General features: G+C 36.5%; 1 protein-coding gene across 9 annotated transcripts in view; it reads right to left on the bottom strand.

Moving 5' to 3' along the window:
• Gpsm2 (G protein signaling modulator 2) overlaps positions 1–22,061 on the bottom strand; it is a 46,883-nt gene that overhangs the window by 2,240 nt on the left and 22,582 nt on the right. For all 9 annotated transcript variants that reach the window (XM_010605947.1, XM_010605946.1, XM_010605940.1 and 6 more), the window contains 7 exons: positions 21,296–21,451; positions 20,130–20,238; positions 18,930–19,059; positions 13,245–13,315; positions 9,124–9,300; positions 3,820–3,979; positions 2,326–2,543 (listed from right to left, as the gene is read on the bottom strand). In XM_010605947.1, the coding sequence (XP_010604249.1) occupies positions 2,326–2,543; positions 3,820–3,979; positions 9,124–9,300; positions 13,245–13,315; positions 18,930–19,059; positions 20,130–20,238; positions 21,296–21,451 (1,021 nt within the window). The remainder of the gene's footprint in view (positions 1–2,325; positions 2,544–3,819; positions 3,980–9,123; positions 9,301–13,244; positions 13,316–18,929; positions 19,060–20,129; positions 20,239–21,295; positions 21,452–22,061) is intronic.

The following is a 22,061-nucleotide window of genomic DNA, read 5'->3' as shown; positions in this document are numbered from 1 at the left end:
GGGTGGGTGTGTGTGTGTGTGTATTTTCATCAAAAAAATCTCTCCCACTTTGAACTGACTCCCCTTCCTACTAGACCATTTCTGTCTGTGGACATGATGTATTATCACCTAAAGTAAGGAAAAGGAAAAGCCCATCTTTACCCTGCATGCACTCCACTGAATTGTATTTCCTCACTTCTCTTTATAAGACAAGGTTCTTGTGAGTTTTTTCTATTTATACTCTCTCCTTTAATACTTCCCATTTTATTATGCGCTTGTCTCAAATATACCAGTCAAATGGCCTTTTCAAAATTACTAATAGTCCCCATCTTGTCAAATCTGGCAATTCAATTATGTTATTTGTTTCTTAGCAATATACTGAACATCCTTTACAACACTTTCTTCCATGCCACAGTCTGGTTGGATTTTCTTCCAACTCTGGTAATCACTGCTTTGTTGGGTCATTTTTCTCTCTTTAGCAGATTTTGCCTTTTTTTTTTGGTACTTGTAATCATAGGTAGGACCCTGAGCAAGTGTTTTTTCGTGAGCCACATCCCCAGTCTGAACTAGCAGATTGAGGAATGTGTCTTTCTATTTCTTTATTCTTTAGACATAATCTCTTCTAAGAGCTTTAATGATAGCTATATGCTGATGCCTCATAAATTTACTTCTGCCTTGAGCTCCATTTTTATAAATTGCTTATTCTACCCCTCCATTACATTATCTAATTGGATCTCATATTTAATATATTTAAAACTCTTGCTTTTTCTCCCCGAACTGTATAGTCTTCCCTGTCACCATTCATTCATCCTATTACTCATACCAAAGACAAGCCATCCTTAAGCCCTTTTACTCATGGCCCCATTCAGCTTATCATCATGTCTTGTTCACAAAACATAACTTCAAAATGCACCTCCTTTCTACTTGTACTCCTACCACCACCCTTGTTCACGTTAGCTTCCTAACTGGTTTTTGTACCAAAACAACTGCCACTCGACTTTTTTCTTTCAGTATCCAAGTTGATCTTTCAGAATGCTCCAATAGCTTCGTAACACAATTGGAACACAAGACGTCATCATGACCTTCAAGAGCCTAAATGATCTAGGACATAATTACACTTGAAACTGCTAAGTTATTATATCCAGGAGGGGATTTGCTGTTTCTGCATGGGATGCTCTCTACTCACATGGCGACTACTTCATTCAAACCTGTTTAAAATGCAATCCAGAAAGGTTTTTTTTTTTGGTACCGGGGATTGAACTCGGGTCCTTGCGCTTGCAAGGCAGGCCACCAAACCACTGAGCTAAATCCCCAGCCCCAAGAAAGGTCTTCTTTACCCACCCTAAGAGACACTTCCCCATCACCCCACCACATGATCACCCACTACGCTTTCATTACTCACCATTTTTTTTTTTAAGTACCAGGGATCAAAGTCGGGTCCTGGTGCTTGCAAGGCAGACAGCAGAGCTAAATCCCTGGCTCTACTGTTCATTTTTTCACAGAAGCTATCACTGACTTTCTCTGTGTGTAGACATCTACTTCTATGTCTATATATATGGTGTAGTATCAAAGAATACAGCGCATGCTTAAATTAAAAAAAAAATATTATAGTGAAAGACTGCCATTAATCCTCAAAATCTCCCTTGCTTCAAATACTTATTCTATCATTATTGCCACTTTTGAAGCGGTTCTGGAAGTCCTCTTCCATGAGTGTCTTTAGTTGTGTTGTCGTGGCTGTCTCAGTGTCCTGAATTGATTTAAAACATTTGACTTTATGAAGAGCCAGAAGCTGCATGGTGCCAGATTCAGTGAATAAAGTGGATGAGTACATACTCTTATGTTTTTAGGAATTTGCCTTTCCATTGGATGGAATGTGGCAGCAGCGTTCACTATATTTTTAAAAAATCACATCTCATAGCGCTGGGGATGTAGCTCAGTGGTATTGTGCCTGCCTGGCAAGCGCAATGTCCTGAGTTCAATCCCCAGTACAAAAAAAAAAAGTCGTATCTCATAAATGTGTCTTACTGTAAGAATTTTTTAAAAAATCTAAACACCATATTTTTCAGTCACACTATATATATATATGCATGCATTTTTAAATCTGTGTGTGTGTGTGTGTGTGTGTGTGTGTGTGTGTGTGTTCGTTCACTAACTCTCCCACTAAAAGTTAAGATCCTTTAAAAAGCAAGTACACATTTAGTACCTCAAATAGCACCTCGATTTTAAGTGGTATTCAACAGTTTTCTCTATAATGAACAATAAATAGTAACTTCCTAATACAAAATAAACTCTTCCTAAATAGGCATCCAACCTATACACAGAATGAAAAGAACATGCAGGACATACTTGACACTTTACAAGGATGTCAAAGAAGCCCTCTTCAGGCTCTTTGTTGTCCTTAGTCATTAGGTGTTCAAGTACCGACTGTCTGCTGTTTTTTGTCAGACGAAGCCCTGGCAAATTATTGAAGCTGGCCCTTTGGTCATCCAGACGGCGGCTCTGTGAGCTGGCAAGAAGGTCTAAGAATTCATCCGTGTTGGGGGACAGCACAGAAACAGATGGTGCTATAAATAGAAAAAAATTCAAAATCTTAACAAAACATTTCAACACGTTTATTATATGCATAGTTCTTTTCTGCCTTACCAGCCCAAATACGTGTCCTGTCCTCCTCCTTTAGCACTGTCTTTGATGGTCTTTGAATAGATAGACGGCTGTGCCTTCTACTGGCAGGCAGCGAAGAAGGAAACTCAGAACACTTCAAAGGAACCACATGAAAATTGTTCAGATCTGTCTAATGCTCACCTGAAATGTAACTATGAAGTACAGGCCTAGACCGTGTGAGGCGAGTAAACTTTTTAAATAAAACTTCTCAGACAAGGATGAGTGGGGATAGTGTTTTTTCTTCCACTTCCTGGATGGAATTACTTAGTGAACTAAACTGAGGCTAAGTGTTGCTGGCAAGTCTTGGTCTATGGTAGGGGCCTTTTAGTAGCTGAAACAGAAAAATTTAAAGAACCTGTTTTGGAAAAAAAAAAAAACCAAAAAACCCATTTTGGACCTTTCTTAAGATTTAGGCCTTAGCTTCAGTTTCAGTCGTGGCCATCTGCCTCTTCAGTCTGTCAAGGCTTTTCCTTTTTTTTGGTACTGGGGATTGAACTTGGGTCCTTGCGCTTGCAAGGCAGGCCACCGAACCGCTGAGCTAAATCCCCGGCTCAAGGCTTTTCTTTTATTCCAGATATAAAATATTTACACATTATATATAATCATAAGGAAAGTATATACAACTATCATTTTCTTCTCATTTTTATTTTTACTTTTTAGTGTTGGGCCTCACACTTTGTAGGTAAGAGTTCTACCACTGAGCTATATCCTTAGCCCATCATATTTATGTGTGTGTGTGTGAGAGAGAGAGAGAGAGAGAGAGAGAGAGAGAGAGAGAGAGAGAGAGACAGGGTCTCTATGTAGTTCAGACTGCCCTGGAATGCACTATGTAGCCCAGCCTGGTCTCAAACTTGCAGCGATCCTCCTGCTTCAGCCTCCTAAGAGCTGAGATTACAGGCATGCACCATCATGCCCAGCTTCTAGCCCATCATTTAAAGTCAGATTTGTCCCAACTCTGATGAAAAGAGAGAGGTAGTATTGATATAGTTAATACAAAGCATAATGGATTAAACACAGACTTAAGGGAACTGAAAAAACCTTGAACTGTACAAATACCAGCATTTTAAGTATACTTGGATTCAGGTTCATTATATCCTATGATAAGAACTAAAGTCTCAGATATAAATCCTAAGAATATCAAGAACTACAAAAAACAGAGGAGAAGCACAGATGACTGACCCTTCAGCACCATTTTTGGGGGAGTGGAAGAAGTTGCAGTGGCAGTCGTATGGCAGTTCTTTTCTTGTAAGCAGCACCTCTGATCATCCATCCTATTGCTTTGAAATCGGCTCAACAGGTCAAAGAATCCTTCATCTCCAATAGTTTCTGCACTGATTTTCTAAACATTGACAGAATTGAGTACACTTAAATATTTTTACCATTGATCATTAATGAACAACAGCAAGATGCACCCAAATGCAAAAGGTTTAAAATGAAAGGTCAATATTTAATTTTCTAAGAATATAAGTAACAAAACTGGTAACAGAGTAATCACCAATTCAACTTAAAAGGCCATTCCTAGTTCTTTTAACTTTTAATTCCTGTATTTCTAAGTATCAAGTCTTGGTCTAGAGAACCACTATAGGTACTGAACAATTTTTGCAAATACGGTCACGTATCACTTAAAATGGCAATCCATTGCGCAATGTACCACGTGACCAGCAGTACACGTACACAGCCTCCTACACACCGAGGCTGTACGTGTGTCCTATTCTGTACACAGTCTCTCAGACCGAAATGTAACTGTATATACACACATACAGCTAGCTATGTTAGCAATACAGACATCTTCCAGTTAAAAGTTCAGTTCCAAGATTCTACAAAAGAATTTAAGTAAACCAATCTCTGTAAGAACTGTTAAACTAAGAAAGCAAGCATATTTTTCCAAACAGAATGCTTTCCAATGTTTTTGTTTTTGTTTTTCTCCAGTGCTGGTGATTAAATCCAGGGCCCATGCAGGCTAGGCAAGAGCTTATCATTGAACCCAGCTCTTTTCAAATTTTATTTTGAGACAGGGTCTTGCTAAATTTCTCAGACTGGCTTGGAACTTTGATCCTCCTGCCTTAACCTCCTAGTTAGCTCTGATTAAAGGCACGTACCATCATACTTGGCTTCAAAGTAGTTATATTAAAGATCCTGAAAATATATAAACTGTAAATAAATGCATTTTGGGTGATGAGGAGGGGGGCTGTCAATACTTTTATTTAGAAGGCTTCAAAACTGAAACGATGAATGCCATGTTTAATACAAGCAACTTTTAAAAAAATTCTTTTCATAATATAAGTATGATAGAGGGACACAGACATAATGTTGTTATGAGCTTAGGAGGGCTGTTAACCAATTTTTAGGAAAAGTTCACAGAAGTATTTGTGTTGGCTTTTTAAGAATGAATAAGCATTTGCAGGTTAAAGATATTTTTTTTTTTTAATTGAGTTTATTGGTACATTTAGGGATACAGTACAGTTACATTCATTGTTGGGATCATGTACCTTTACATGGCAAGTCTTGATTCTCATTTTTTTCCCCTTACCTCTGCCCTCCCTTCACCCCCTCCTCCCCTCCCCATCTACAAACACTTTATTTTCATCTTTTCATTCTCTCACATTTTTTTCTTTTCCCTTTTTGTTCTTCCCCTACGTATCACACCTTCCCTACATCTTTAGCTCCTTTCCTCCCATTTCTAAATGTCAGTAATCTTATTAGAATCTTATGCATTGTTGCAGAATATTCACACCAGGGAAACTATTCGGTATTTACACATGTGGGACTTATTTATTTCACTTAGGAGTATATCTTCAATATGTATCCATTTTCCTATGAATGAATCTATTCTCTCGCTCTTTATGGCTGAGTAATATTCCATTTTATAGAAAAACCACAACTTCTTTATCCAGTTTCCAACGGATGGGCAAATAGGTTGTTTCCAAGATTTAGCTATTACAAACTGTGCCGCTATAAACATGGGTGCACATACTTCTCTGTGATATGATTCTTTTAGTTCTCTTGGAAAGATACCCAACAGAGGGATGGCTGGGTCAAATGGAACCTCCAGTCCAAGCTCTTTGAGGTATCTCCATATTGATTTCCATAGTGGTTGCACTAGTCTGCACTCCCACCAACAATGGAGGAGGGTTCCTTTCTCCCCACAACCCCGCCAACATTTGTTATTGTGTGATTTCTTGATAGCAGCCATTCTTTGTGGGGTGAGGTGGAATCTCAGTGTTGTTTTCATCTGCATCTCTCGAATGACCAGTGATGTGGAACATTTTTTCATATATTTTCTTGCTGCTTTCACTTCTTTGTATGAGAAATGTCTGTTCATTTCGGATGCCCATTTTTGGATCGGGTCTTTATATTTGGGGGGACTGATTGTTTTGAGTTCTTTATATATCCTTGATAATAGTCCTTTGTCTGAGGTACAGCTGGTAAAAATTTTTTCCCACATTGTAGATTGTCTCTTAGTTCTGCTAATGGTTTCTTTTGAAGTACAGAAGCTTTTTAGTAAGATGAGATCCCAGTTGTTGATTCTTTCTGCTAGTTCCCGTGCTACTGAGGATTTGTTCATAAAGTCTTTTCCTATACCAATGTCTTCCAGAGTTCTGCCTAACTTACTTTCCAGCAAGTTTAATGTTTCTGTTTTAATATTTAGATCTTTAATCCATTTGGATTTTAATTTAGTGCATGGCGAAAGATAAGGGTCTAATTTTAATCTGTGACAGGTTGATATCCAGTTTTTCCAACACCATTTATTAAAGAGGCTATCTTTCCTCCACTGAGGATGGTGAGCTCCTTTGTCGAAGATGAGGTAGCTGAGTACATCTGCATTTGTTTTTGTGTCTTCCAGTCTGTTCCATTGATCCTCAGGCCTATTTCTTTGCCAGTACCATGCTGATTTTATCACAGTGGCTTTGTAGTATAGTTTCAAATTGGGAATTGTTACACCTGGTGCCATGTGACTGTTGCCTATAATGGCTTTTGCTATTCTAGGTCTCTTGTGGTTCCAAATGAATTTTTGGATTCTTTTTTCTAGTTCTGTGAAATATAGTGTTGGAATTTCAATTGGCATTGCATTGAATGTATATAGCAGTTTCGGTAGTATGGCCATTTTCACTATGTTGATTCTTCCTACCCAGGAGCAGGGGATATCTTTCCATTTTTTTATATCCTCTTCGATTTCTTTTTTCAGAGTGCTGTAGTTTTCAGTGTAGAGATCTTTTGTTTCTTTTGTTAGATTGATTCCTAGATACTTCATTTTTTTGGATGCTATTGTAAAAGGAATTTTTTCCCTTATTTCTCTTTCTGTCTGTCTGTTATTTGTGTATAGAAAGGCTATTGATTTTTGGGTATTCACCTTGTATCCAGATACTTTACTGAATCTGTCAATTAAGTCTAGAAGTTTTTTGGTGGAGTTTTTTGGATCTTCAATGTAGAGTATCATATCATCAGCAAATAATGATAGTTTAACTTCTTCCTTTCCTATCTTTATTGCTTTAATTTCTTTCTCTTGTCTAATTGCTGTGGCTAATGTTTCCAGAACTATATTGAAGAGAAGTGGCGATAGTGGGCATCCTTGTCTTGTTCCTGATTTTAACATGAAGGTTTTCAGTTTTTGGCCATTCAATATGATGTTGGCTGATGGTTTTTCATAAATAGCCTTTATTAAATTGAGGTATAGACCATCTATTCCAATTTTTTGCAGGGTTTTTATCATGAATGGGTGTTGAATTTTATCAAATGCTTTTTCTGCATCTATTGAGAGGATCATATGGTTTTTGTCCTTGACTTTGTTAATATAATGTATTACATTCACTGACTTTCGTATGTTGAACCACCCTTGCATCTCTGGAATAAATCCGACTTGGTCATGATGGATGATCTTCTTAATAATCCTCTGTATTCTGTTTGCTAGTATCTTATTAAGGATTTTTGCATCTATATTCATTAAGGAGATTGGTCTGTAGTTCTCCTTTTTGGTTGTATCTTTCTCTGGTTTGGGAATCAGAGTGATACTTGCTTCCAGGAATGAATTTGGAAGTATAGCTTCTCTTTCAATTTCATTGAAAAGTTTGAAGAGTAATGGTAGTAGTTCTTCTCTAAATGTCTTGTAAAATTCAGCAGTGAATCCATCAGGGCCTGGGCTTTTCTTTGTTGGTAAGTTTTTAATTACATTTTCAATTTCACTGATTGTGATTGGGGTGTTTAAAATGTTTTTATCTTCTTCGTTCAACTTTGGTAATTCATAAGTATCTAGAAATCTGTCCATTTCTTCTGTGTTTTCCATTTTATTAGAGTACAGGTTCTCAAAGTAGGTGTTCATGATCCTCTGGATTTCTTTCGGATCTGTTGTGACTTCGCCTTTTTCATTCCTAATTGCATGGATCTGAGCCTTTTCTTTCCTTTTTTTGATAAGATTAGCTAAGGGTTTGTCAATTTTATTTATTCTTTCAAAAAACCAGCTCTTTGTTTCATTTATTTTTTGTATCGTTTTCTTAATTTCAATTGCATTGATTTCTGCTCGGATCTTTATAATTTCCTCTCTTGTTCGAGCTTTGGGTTTTTCTTGCTCTTGTTTTTCTAGGAGTCTAAGTTTCATCGTTAAGTTGTTTATTTGAGCCCGCTCTGTTTTCCTAGTGTGGGCATTCAATGTTATGAATTTTCCACGTAGAACTGCTTTCATTGTGTCCCAAAGATTCCTGTATGTTGTATTGGCATTCTCATTTATTTGTAAAAACTGTCTAATTTCTTCTTTAATTTCCTCTGTAATCCATTGATTGTTTAGGAGAGTGTTGTTCAGTTTCCATGTGAGGTTAAAGATATTTTATCCCCATTAATATTATTATTTGTGTACATCAATATGATTCACTTCTGCTCTGGATCTACAAAATATTCCTGAACCATTTATATCTACCCTATAATTTTTCCATTTGTTAGTCATACACAGTCCAGTAAAGCTGTGTAAGAAACCAGTGACAGAAATCAAGGAAAAGAATATTACAAAGGTGGGTAGATATAGACGAAATTCTGACAAGGGGGCCAAGAGAAATCAACAGTTCAAAAAAAACAGTAAATTTTTTCAAAAGCTTTCATTGCTTGAAAAAGGGACTTGATAATGTGAACTACCTTCCTTGTAACTTATTTTGATCCTCTTATAAGGATATAGAATAGCTATCTTAGAGATTTCCTTGATACTTATCCATAAACCCATGATATTTTTTTTTTTTTTTTTTTTTTTTTTTTGGTACTGGGGATTGATCTCAGGCCCTCCTGCTTGTGAGGCAGGCGGCAGAACCACTGAGCCAAATCCCTGGCTTTATTTCTAACATTAAATTTAATAAGTTGCTGAAGCTAGAAAACAGGGAGATATGGACAAATTCTTTGAATAACAAAGATTTTTAAACGTCTAATTTAAATGATCAAAATTTAGCATGAATAGAAGAAAACTAAAATAAGTAGGTATTCTAAATATAATACTAAAAAACATACCCTCTGAGAATTTGGAATTTGATGGTCAGTGGAGTTACTGGCATCTTGGAGAACTTTAGTGGAGGAACTGGTTTTGTATTTTTTCCCCTTTAGTCTGTTGACGAAGAGTAACTTTGCAGAAGGTTTGGCAATGAGAGGTTTTTGTTTAGCAAGAATTTCACTGTTCCAGTTTTGTACCTAAAAATTATAAAGAAAAACATGACAAGAACAAACCCCAACTCTCTCTGGTTTCCTGTAATACTGACCTGACATCTTTACTCATTGATTATCGGGGTAGGGTAAATTTTAGATCTCTTAATAAAACTCTTTTCAGTGTATTTTATTGTTTTCAAAGCTTATAGCAAATACATATTCTGGATTTCTCACCTTCAAAGCATAATAATGGTTGTTTTAAAGAGCCTAAGAATAAGTAAACAGGGTTGGAACAGGGTTGGGGATTTAACCCAGTGGTTTTGCTGCCTGCCTTGCAAGCACAAGGGCCCAAGTTCGATCTCCATTACCAAAAAAAAAAAAAAAAAAAAAAAAAGAGAGAGAGAATAAGAAAACAGTTTGCCAAAAACCCTTTAAAAATAAAAATTGCAGTTAGAGAAGGAGCCAAAGTATTATTATGGATGTGAGTTAAATAAAAATCTGTTATAACTGGAAATCTAGGGTGTATGTAGAATTCTAACCATAAAAATTAACATCTAAAACCTAATATAGTACTAGTAATTTTTCTGTTGCTAAAGCTATACTGTTTTCACTAATACGTACAGTGCTGAATTCTCTATAGGCAAAACCAACTGATATAGGTCGAAATCTGGTTTAAGTACACATAACAATGTTTAACAGACTGAAAATAAAATAACCAATACTAAGTAACTGTACAAGGGGAAAATACACAGTACAAAGTTCAGTGATGTTGGCAGTTTTGTTTTAGTTTTTTTTGGTACCAGGGATTGAACTCAGGTCCTTGTGCTTGCAAGGCAGGTGGAGGAACCACTGAGCTACATCCCTGGCCCTGATATTGGCAGTTTTAATAGTAAGTCTCAAGTATTTGCAAAGAATTATAAAGGTCCATGGTATATAATAATTGATAATTTTGGTGAGGTACATTTTTTCATAAGTAAAATTTATGCACAATCAGATGCAAATTTAAGTTGAAAGCTATAAAACCCCTACCCTAAATTAAGATATAAAACATTTCTGTCAACTCAGAAAAGTCCCCTATTACAAGGTACAAATTGGAGTAATCCTTGCTCTGCTCATTTACAGGAATGAGAATGGAGCTAGTAAATGAATTAAACCTTATTCCTTTTTGTATGTAAATTACAAGGGGAAATTATTTGCTATAGCAAACTTCTTTTCTATTGATGGGAGAAAAAAAATGGCACTTATGTCTGTATGTAGTACCAGGAATTGTACCCAGGGCCTTTGCCCCAGATATATCCCCAGCCTTTTATCATTTTGAAAGAAGGTCTTGCTAAGCGGCTAAACTGCCTAGACTGGACTTGAACTTGTGGTCCTCTGGCCTCAGCCTCCCAGAGTGTGGGAATTACAGGCAGGTACATCTTGCATGAGTAAGAAAATAGTTCTTTTTTTTTTTTTCTTTCTGTTTTTTTCTTTTTTGAGACAGGATCTCACTATGTAGTTGAGACTGACCTGGAACTCACTATGTAGCCCAGGCTGGTCTCAAACTCACAGCGATCCTCCTGCCTCAGCCTCCCGAGTGCTGGGATTACAGGCGTGCGCCACCACACCCAGCAATAGTTCTTAATATAAGAACATAGATGACCAGGGATTTTGCTCAGTGGTGCCACCATCTACCTCACAAGTGCAAGGTCCTGAGTTCAATCCCTGGTACCAAAATAAAAAACAAAAAACAGAATTGTACCTAACACCCAAGTAGTGTTGTGAAAAAAAATTATATAAAGTTATTAATTATTTGGACATCTCATGACACTAAAAGTGAACCAAGTGGAACAGTGGAATGATATCTTTAAAGTTATGAAGAAAAGTTATTTTTCAACCATGAATTCAGGCTTTTCTTTTTGTTGCTTAGGACAGAAGCAAGGCTTTCTGTGTACTAAACACGAGCTCTATCACTGAGCTACGCACCCAGCTCTCAACAAATTCTATTGCCAAACGTGAGACTACAAAGGACACTTCCACTTATCCAAGTCTCAAAAATTCCCTTTCTCCCCCCTCTTTACCAAGAAGCATCATACTTCAGGTTCCTTTGCTCCTTAAGTATATATATCTATTTTATTGAGAGTAAGAAAATATATAAACTTTGGCATTTTTATTATAAGCAAGAGATATTTTATTTATTTATTTACATATTCGGTACTGGGGATAGAACTCAGGATCTTGCACTTGTGAGGCAGGCAGTGGAACCACTGAGCTAAATTCTGGCCCAAGACATTTTAAAATAAAGATAAAACTTTGCTCTTGGAGAATTACAGGGCTGAATCTTGTCAACTTCTTATAAAATTTTCTGTTAGTACCATTACAGATGGAGGCAGGTGGTAATTAATTTTGTTGCTTTTTAGTGGGGAGTAGGTTCCTATGAAAATAAGAACAAAAGCTAGAGTTCTGGCCCTAGAGTTTAAAAAAAAATTAATTTGTGCCACACATGCCTCGCAAGTGCAAGGTCACCAGATCCCTGGTACCAAAAAGAAAAAAAAATTAATTTAATAGATTTATATTTGAAAACTACACAGAAGATGAGAGCTGTATATTTTGGGACAGTCACAAATTCCTTCAGAAGTTACCAGAGTTTTTATAAAATTGTGAAAATGCTAAAATGTTGGCTATGAATCCAAGGCCATTAAATGCTGGACTTTTTTAAGGTAACCCACACAAAAAGTGTCAGTATTACAAAATCATATATATGCTAGTTAGTATGATAGGGCTTCTTCTGACTAATGACACGTAAAGATGTTCCTGACACACAACTACTTATGGCAAATCAGTATCTATAACATTCAAATTAAAATGCCAGAAGGATACTAAAACAAAAATTAATTGCAGTTACTACTGGGAGGTGAGATTACTGATATTTTTATTTCCTTGCTGGATTTTTAAAGTTGATGATGAACCTATTTTATAAAAATCATTTTTTAAAAAGTATCACAAGGGAAGCTGGGTGTGGTAGCTATAATCCCAGCACTCTGGAGGCAGAAAACTGTTATAAATCTGAGGCCAATCTGGGCTACATAGTGAGTGCAAGGTCAGTCTGAACCTTATAGTGAGACCCTATCTCAAAAAACAAAACAAGAAAGTATTACAAGGGAAGGAGAGTCTATTTTACCAATATAAAATTAAGTGGAGGTTGAAGAGCCTTTACTTGTTCTTCAAAAAACCTTTTTCAAATTAGGAAGTCCCTTCTGCTACACTCCCCCGAAACCTAGGGAAGATGCATCTTGAGTAAAATGTACCTTCTATATCAGTTTAAAAAGGCCTCTCCAAAAACAGCCAGAAAGAATACTCTTCTCTTGATTATAAATTTCATTAACCTTGACAATGTCACTATGTTTTATATACTTTAAAAAAAGCGTCTTAACTCCTATTTGATCTTCCTGTTTCTTTTTTTTTTTTTTTTTTTTTTTTTTTTAGTACCGGGGATTGAACTTGGGTCCTTGTGCTTGCGAGGCAGGTGGCAGAACCACTGAGGTAAATCCCTGGCCCTACCTGGTATTCTTTTAATTAAAAAGAAGTAATATATTTACATGGTAAAACATTTTAAAATTATTCAAATAGTTCAAACTGGTACACAAAGTACACGTAGCCTACCTCAAACACCCAATTCTCTTCCCAGAAGCAATAATCATCACCAAGCTTCCTACACAACTTTCCATCTTTTATGAATCTATAAAGGATATATATCCATATTTCTTTTTCTTAATCAGACAGGAGGATGCTACTACATTCTGTCTATACTGTACTTTATCTGATTCTTTTTTTTTTGCGGGGGTACCAGGGACCAAACTCAGGACTTTGCATTCAGAGGCAGCACAGTGCCACTGAGCTAAATCCCCGGCCCCGATTCTTCTTACGGGCAAAATCTTAAGTGATATTTATAAATGAAAAAGCTTATTTAACTAACAGTTTATAAAGTTTATAACATAAAAACGCCCTACCTTTTCTGGTGTTAACTTCATAAGTTCCATATTTTCCATACTGTGTCGGCGTCCCAACTTGGGGCGTGCTCCTTTGTAAAAATAAAAAATAATTCAAATAAACCAGGAGGTCCTTAAGAGTACAAATTCAGCATCTCTATATAATTCACTTCTAAAGTCTGATGTACAAACACTTATGAAAGGAAGAAACATATGCAAACACGTACTTTTTAAATAGTATTTTCCATACCAGCTACATAAAAATACACACTCCGTCTACAATGCTTTGATATAAAGAGGTTACAGTTTCTTTGGAAACTCATCATTGGTTACTAACATTAACCCTTAATTTTGAAAAGGCATTTTATTATAACTGGTTTAATATTATCCACAGTCTCACGAAAACCAAACCATAGTAGTTTCAGTAAATGCATAAGGAAAAGCATTTAGGCCTTCAATTTTGAGAAAAGAATAAAAATACCATCCCAAATACTATGTGTTGTTACTCCTAAGTTACCCTTTTCCATCTTAAGATCTCCTTACATGATGAGTTTATTGCCAGTCAGGAAACAAGTTAAATAAAAGCAATGGTTCTTAAAACTTTTTCAATTGTTATAAAATATTAAGTACAGTACAGAGAATTCCCATAACCATTCAATCTTTTAAAATTTAGGAAGTATTATCAAAGGCATAAGGAATATGTGATACCTAATAACGATATAGCTTAGAAAGTATAACATTACCACACATTGACTCCATTTTGTGTAACTCTTCTTGTAACTTCCCTCTTTCTTCCAGCACTTGTTTTGTTGTGGTGCTGAGGACAGAACCCACCTCTACCACTGAGCTATTCCCTGCTCCCTGCATTTTTATATATTTTCATATAAGAATGCATTTCTAAGCAAAACAGCATTATCTGTACTGTTGTGAAATGTTTACAAAGGATATCATACTGTTTAAACTCTTTTTTTTAGTACCGGGGATTGAACTTGGGTCCTTGCGCTTGTGAGGCAGGTGGCAGAACCACTGAAGTTCAACTTGCTTTCTTTGAGCAACCTTGTTGAGATTCATCCAAGCTAATGTGTAGTTTAAGTCATTTTCACTACCATTTTAAGAGGGGAAGTTATGTGTTTTACTAGTGACATTTAGGTTGTTTCTAATATTTTTTTCTATTGCAAGCAACACTGTAGAAATTTCTAGTAATTTTTCTTGGTGTACAGGAGCAGTCCAGTTTAGATAACAGGGATACATACTGGCAGCAGGACATATTCTGGATCATAGATATGGTACATCTTTAACAAGCAGAATGTTGCCAATTCTTCAGAAGATACCAATTTCTGTCCCATCAGTACTGTATCAGAATTTCCACTACTTGATATCATGTCAATACTGATATCAGACCTAAATTTTTGTTCAACTCATGACCTTTCAATAATACTTGAGTGATTTTCACTGATTAAATGAAGTTAAATTTATTATTGCACATTTATGGGTTGTTTCTTCTGGTCATCATTTTGCACTGTTTTTACTTAGGCTATATGTTCTACTTTTAATTTCAAATAGTTTTCTCAGACTTTGGATGCAAATCCCTTTTTAATCACTTATGTGACAAATATTTCCACTCAGTTTATCTTTTTTTTTTTTTTGTTTTTTGAGACAGGGTCTCAGTATGTAGTTGAGATTGACCTGGAACTCACTGTGTAGCCCAGGCTGGTCTGGAACTCACAGCGATCCTCCTGCCTCAGCCTCCGGAGTGCTGGGATTACAGGTGTGCACCAGCATGCCCGGCTCTTTTTTTTTAAGAAAATGAAATGAAGTTTTTTGTTTCAAAGTCAGTCTTTTTTTAATGATTTTCATTTCTGTGTCTTAAGGGTCCTCTTGTTCACTGAAACCAACAAGATATTCTCCATGGTAGTGGAATATACTGGATGAGCATGGATCGTAAGGGCAGGCCGGCCACTCATCTGATGTGACCTTGGTAGTTTCTGCCCTGTGATTCAGTGTCCTCATGTGTAAAGAATAATAATACTGCTGGGTGGTGACACTGTATCACCGTCTATAAAGGGGTCAGTCAGCACAATGTCAGGTAAGGAGTAAACATTCACCAAATGCTAGCCAGTGTCGCTGTTACTTTAGATCTTTCCTAGTTAAATCCCGAATTCCTTGAGAATCTATTTTTGTGTGGGACTTTCTTTTCTCTACATGCTAGGAATATACACTCTAGAGTATTTTGTTCAGCTGGTTGAATTGTATGTCTCTGTGCCAGCAGCAAGCACAGAGAAAGCACTTCTCTGAGTGTCTGTCTCACTAAATTGCTGCGCTGCCCGGGATGGGCTCTAAAACCATCCTCCTGCGTCAGCCTCCCACAGTGCTGTGAGTACAGACATGTACCACCAGGCCTGGCTCATTTCTTGTTCTTTAGAAGGAATGTTTTGGCTTTCTCCAGGCCTTTTTTTTTCTTTCTATATAGATTTGTGAATAACCTCATCAAAATCCACAAAAACAATTGAGATTTTTTTGGAAATGCACTGAACTTATGTCAACTTGGGGGAAGAGACATCTTTTATAATAGTCTGTCTTCTGATGTGAGTAAGCTTTATCTTCTATCAGTTACTAAGATGTGTTAAAATTTCCCATTATGATTTCAAATTTTACCATTTCTTTCATTAGTTTTGCTTTTAAATACATTTGACATTTTGTTAGGCCACCAGCCTAGACAAATTACTTTTATCTTCTTGATGAATTAAACTCATTAATCATTGTGAATTGATACTGTGAAGTGACTTTCACTTTTAGTAGGATTTTTTTTGGGGGGGGTGGTACTAGGGATCGAACTTGGGACCCTGAGTTTGTAAAGCAGATGGCAGAACAACTGAGCTAAATCTCCAGCCCTGACTTTCACTTTTAATAAAACTTTTTTGGGCATGGGGGTGCTAGGGATCAAACTCAGGGCCTTGTACATGCTAGGCAAGCACTCTACCACTGAGCTACTCCCCAGTATCCCTAGCTCATGGACCTTTTGTGTTACCACTTTAACAGTTTTCTTTTGGTTAGTTTTTATATGCTGTAACTTTTTTCTATACTTTTTATTTTCAGGCTTACTATATCCTTATGTTTTAGATATTTCTCTTACAAGTTCCTGTGTAGTTGGATTTTTTATTCCTTTTCCACTTGGATGCTTTTATTTTTAAGCCATATTCCCCCCCCCCCCGGCCTTTTACATACCAGGCAAGCATTCTGCCACTCAGCTACAATCCCAGTGGCCTTCTGTTAGTACCTAGAAGCCCTTCTAGCCCAAAACACCTTAAACACCTTAATGGACTGGGTTTCTTACATTAAATTCCAAACCAGTATGTAGGTAGGCTTATGTATTCAGATTCTTTTTTTTTTTTTTTTTTTTTGGTACAGGGGATTGAACTTGTGTCCTTGCACTGGCAAGGCAGGCCACCGAACCACTGAGCTAAATCCCCAGCCCTGTATTCAGATTCTTAAAGAAGCTCCCTACTCTTTTACCCTGAGTCAGTATGAAAATTAGATAAGGATCCAGCAACAAAAAACAACAAAACAATTTAAAATAAAAACCTGTCCTTGTGGAGTCTGACTGAGCAAGCAGGGAAATATTAGGAAAAGAGGCAGACTGGGTCTCTTAACCATGGTGAAAATGACTTGGTTCAAGATGTGTTGTGCATCTGACGAATGACATATGATTTACATTTTAGAGGAGGACCCCTGCTGTCGTGTAGAAAAGTCAGAGTGTAAAGAGGGAAGGTGAAGTGAGAAAAGTACCTACTTCTACTGGAGACACAGGTGACATGCACTAAGGCTGCAGTGCACACGGGGAGAGATGAGGGATATACTATAAAGGCAGGCTTTCTGATGGGTTGCATGTAGAAACGAGTGGAAGAAAAGGACCAAGCATGACATCTAGGTTTTTGGCCTGAACACCTGAATGAACAGTAGCACCATTTCCTGAGATGGAGCAGACTGTGGAAGAGTGTGTTTGGGAGAAACATGTTTTGGATTCAAGTGGAAATGTGATAAATATGGTCCCAAACTCAAGAGAAAGGATCTCACTAAATTGCTGAGGCTGACCTCAAACTTGTGATCCTCCTTGCCCTTCCAAGCAGCTGGAATAGTAAGGTGTGTATTATTGCCCTTAGCATGGCTATGTACATTTTAATTAAAGCTAAATATTATTTAAAAATCATTTCCTCTTTTGCACTAATCACATTTCAAATGCTTAACAGTCACATGTAGTTAGTGGCTATTTTATTGGACAGTACAGATATAAAACTTTTCTGTCATCACAGAAAGTTCTACTGGAAGCACTGACCTAGCGCATAGAAAAGGAGAAATCAAAATTGAAGGAAAACTGGGAGGAAAAGGGGAGAGGGAGGATAAACAAATCCAAGAACTAAATAAACCCTGAGAATTACAAACTCAGAGGAGGGAAATATGAAAAGAAGAGAAGAGAGAGTAAAGACTGCAAGTAGCAAACTAGAAAAGTAGTGTTAACACTGGAGAGCTTTTGAGGTAGGAATGGTCAGCTATAGAAAATATTGCTGGCATCTGAAAATTGACAAACGTATTTCGTAAAATGGAGCACTGGTGGAACCTTGAAAGTCATCTCAGTGCCAGGGTGGGGTTAAAGCTTGAGTACAGTGGCTTCAGGAGAGAAAGGGAAGCGAGAAAGTACATAATTTTTCAGATTTTGTTATGAAGGGAACATAGGAATGGGTCCACGGCTAGAGGAATCTATGAAGACTACTGACAGTTTTATAAGATGATAATTTCTATAAAATAATTTATTTAAAATCAAACAGAGGAAAACATTTTAGGCCATTATCCAATTACAAAGCAAAGTCTATTACACAGCTCATACTTCTGAATTTTTCACCAAAAATTCTTTGAAAGTCTTAAAAAGATAGATGACTGGCTACTAATTTCTTGTTCTTCTTTCTTTTCTCTATATGAGTTTAGGGAAGGAATTTAGAAAAATAAAAGCTAGACTTTGCACTGACTTTCAAATTCAAAATATTTGTCTGTATTTGTAATTTTTTCAAACTGATCATTTCTCAAACTTAGGAATCAGATTTTAAAAATGTATTTCATAGTCACAGAGAGAGTAATTAAGAAATGTTATCCTAATTTTGTCTTTTTATTTTTCTAATCAAAGTAGCTTTTTTATCCACTTAGATATAGAATGGCAGGTTTCTCCCACAGCAATGTCAAACCTAATCAGTACCTAGAGAAAGTTTCCTAAAAATTGGTTTAGCCATCAAACAAATCGAAAAGAATGTTTCCTAGGCTTTCTGAAAAAAAGAGAAAACAATTCCAAGAGATTTCATCTTAGAAATGAAATGAGGGGGAAAAACTAAACAAAACTCAGATATATAAATATTATGAGAAATAAAAAAGATAAAACAAAAGAATGTTTTGGTTTGGGTATCTTCATATTTATAGATTTTTAAATGAGTTTAAATACAATACTTAAATGTGTTTTTACAAAAGAAAATACATTTACCATTCCTAAACTCATAAAAAAACTATATTGTACTCTTTATCTACAACTTAATAGAACTATGAAAAACAAAAAAGTGTAGAAAGTTAAACTCATGTCACATATTCTTTCTCGATACGGTAATGTGATGAGTAATTAATGTAAATTGTGAGGATAGATTGGGTTTCAGAAGACCTGTTACTTACCATGTAAACTGTTATCAATTTCAATATTTTCAGACATTATGGAATTATCTGTGCTGTAGCTCAGACCAAGAACCATTTGAAGATCTGAGAGATTCAGTCGTGCTGTGAGTTCACCACTTTTATCCCCAACCTACAATCACAAATATTGATATTTTAGAGTAGTATTTAAAACTTTAAAGACACAGAATGATGAAGATTTGCTGAAAATGTTGTGACTCTAAAACTGGAAGACAATACAGGAAAATGAATATAGTTATATTAGAAGTAAGAGACTGAATGAACACAATCAGTTGATTGTGGTTTTTGTTTTTTTTTTAAATACAGAAGAAAAGACTGAGTTTCTAAAATATCACAATAGGCCAGCTAATTATATTCTTTTAACTCTTTAGTTCTTTAAATGTTAGAATGCTCTTATTTTTCTCTAAGATTATATTAAATAATATAGGTTATCCTGTGACATATCAACTATCAATGTGGCATCATATAAACATATTTTCCTTAAGAATATTTTGGGCCAAGAATTTAGCTCAGTGGTGCTGCTGCCTGGCTTGCAAGTGCAAGGTCCCAAGTTCGATCCCTGGTACAAAAAAAAAATATTCAGTTCTACATTCTAACAATAGTGACATTTATTAAATCACCACTAAATATTATGCCAGGCACCCCTAGTTACATTACCTCTAATCAGAACAACTTGCAAGGTGGATATTATTATTCCTATCTTCCAGATGAGAAAAATGAGGCTCAGAAAAGGTTTCCAAGCTCAAATACCCACCAAGGGGCAGAAGTATAACAGGAACCAGACCTTGATTCTAAAAGCCATTATTCCTTAAGAACCATGCTAATTCTGATGTAGCGATGAAGGTGGGGGGGGCGTATATTTTATATATATATTTTTTAAATTTATTTTTTATTTTTTGGTACTGGAGATTAAACTCAGGCTCTTGCACCTGTGAGGCAGGCAGTGGCACCACTGAGCTAAATCCACTGGCTGGAGAGGGGGTATATTTTAGTAATGTCCTCCTTTCCCTCATGCCTGGCTTTACCTTCTTGTCTCAAACTATTTTGTGGATGCCAAGAAAACAATATAAAATCAAACGTTATTTAGCCATATAGAGCAATCAGAAGAAATAAGAGTTCCTCCCCCATGTCACTGATTCAAAAATTAAAATAGCACAGACAGCAATTTTTCCCACTGCATACCTCTCTTGAAATTTCCAAGTGCTTTTCAGCAAAATGCATTGCTTGATCGTGATTTCCTAGAGCTGTGTACGCATTTCCTAAGCTCCAACATGCTCTTCCTTCACCAATTCTAAAACAATTCAGAACAAGCATGCAGTTATCTGAGAAGAGGTCTATATAAGACAAAAAGATTTAGCAATTACTAAATATCTAAACCAGGGGTGGTGAACCTAAAGCGCATGTGCTGCAGGGCGCTGTGATCACTGAAAGCTCTAAAAAGGTTCACCACCACCATCGTAAACAATACTGTGGATTTATCTGGTCTGTTACTTTAGAAACTATGAGACTATTCAGATAATCCTAAACCCAGAGAATATCAAAACATGAAAGACACTCTTTTAAAATCTTCCTAGAACAACTTTACCAGGGAATCATTCAGTGTGTATTTGAATACTAGGGAGAGAAACCTGTGCAATCTCTTGAGGTAGTATACTTCATCTTGAAGAACAAATGTACTGCAAAGTCATTTCTCATGCTGATGTAAAAACTGATCCTCTGAAGCAAGACAGAAGACCACAGGCCAGCACAGATGTGTTGTTTTTTCAACACACAGCAAGTGTGTTTTTCAACATAGCAAGACAGACAAATGAAATAGTCACCAACACCTAAATATCAGGAGATTTTATATGCAGCACAGGACTTGTAGCCTCTCTTAAAAAATGGAGCATTTGTGTGCCAGGGGTTTGGCTCAGTAGTTCTGCCGCCTGACTCGCAAGTCCAAGGGCCCGAATTGGATCTCTGGTACCAAAAAAAAAGAAAAGGGAGCATAACTTTGTAACAGACCTTGCTCCTGCCTGGCAGCAATCAGCTAGAACTAAGTAGCAGGGCCTCTTGACAATGAACTGTTCTAAGTTCACCATAGATCCCATACTGATCTAGGCAGGAGGACTTCTACAGCTATAGCTGAGTTTGTGACCCAGTTGCTGGTCCTGGCTCAAGGGCATTTGGAACCAGACCAATACTCTACCATAGGACAGCCTTTCAAACAGTAACATGCAGGGGATATTCATGAAGAGGGAAATTTCTTAAAAAGGAAACAAATGGAAAACAGTCAAAGGAAAAGCCCTAGGGATTTAATAATACATCTATATTTTACCTTCACTAGAGAAAAAGGATGTATAACTTACCTATCTTTTAATTCTTGAGCAATTGCTAAGTGTTTCAGGTGATAATCAATGGCCTTCTCATAGTCTTGAAGTAAAGTGTATGTGTTTCCAAGACTGTAGCAAGACTGAGCTTCTACAGCTCTGTCTCTAAGCTGTCGAGCCAACAGAAGTGTCTTTCTAAAAGAAGAAATTTTCACAGGATCAATTTTTTTTTTTTTTTTTTGTTACCGGGGATTGAACTCAGGACCTTCGGCGGCACCACTGAGCTAAGTCCCTGGCCCCACAGGATCATTTTTAATTTCAGCTATAATGATAACAAAATAAAACTATCATTTTTCCTCTCTGCTGCTTTTCAAGTAAATCTGTTTTAAAGTTTAATATCTTTTACTAGCATATTTAAACTGAAAAGTTGTTTCTGAATACAAAGACCAGATCTAGACCTTCTGTATAAATTTGATACTAACACTTCCCACCGTTATAGAGCACTCAACCAAAGGGCTTCAAAAGAAGAACAAGATTTATGACATTCAAAAATATCTTTCCCTTTTATATTGATACTAACTTAAAGAAACTTCTGTTCATATTTTGTTTATTTTCAATCATTCTGTTAAAATTTAAAATATTTAGGTAGCTGGGCATGGTGGCTCATGCCTGTAATCCCAGCACTCGGGAGGCTGAGGCAGGAGGATCGCTGTGAGTTCAAGACCAGCCTGGGCTACACAGTGAGTTCCAGGTCAGTCTCAACTACATAGTAAGACCCTGTCTCAAAAAACAAAAAAAAAACAAA

The sequence above is a fragment of the Fukomys damarensis genome, unplaced genomic scaffold (genome assembly GCF_012274545.1).
Source record: "Fukomys damarensis isolate Sample0158 unplaced genomic scaffold, DMR_v1.0_HiC HiC_scaffold_33, whole genome shotgun sequence".
NCBI classification, from domain to species: domain Eukaryota; kingdom Metazoa; phylum Chordata; class Mammalia; order Rodentia; family Bathyergidae; genus Fukomys; species Fukomys damarensis.
Note: the sequence above shows the minus strand (reverse complement) of the source record. Positions and strands in the feature narration are given on the sequence as shown.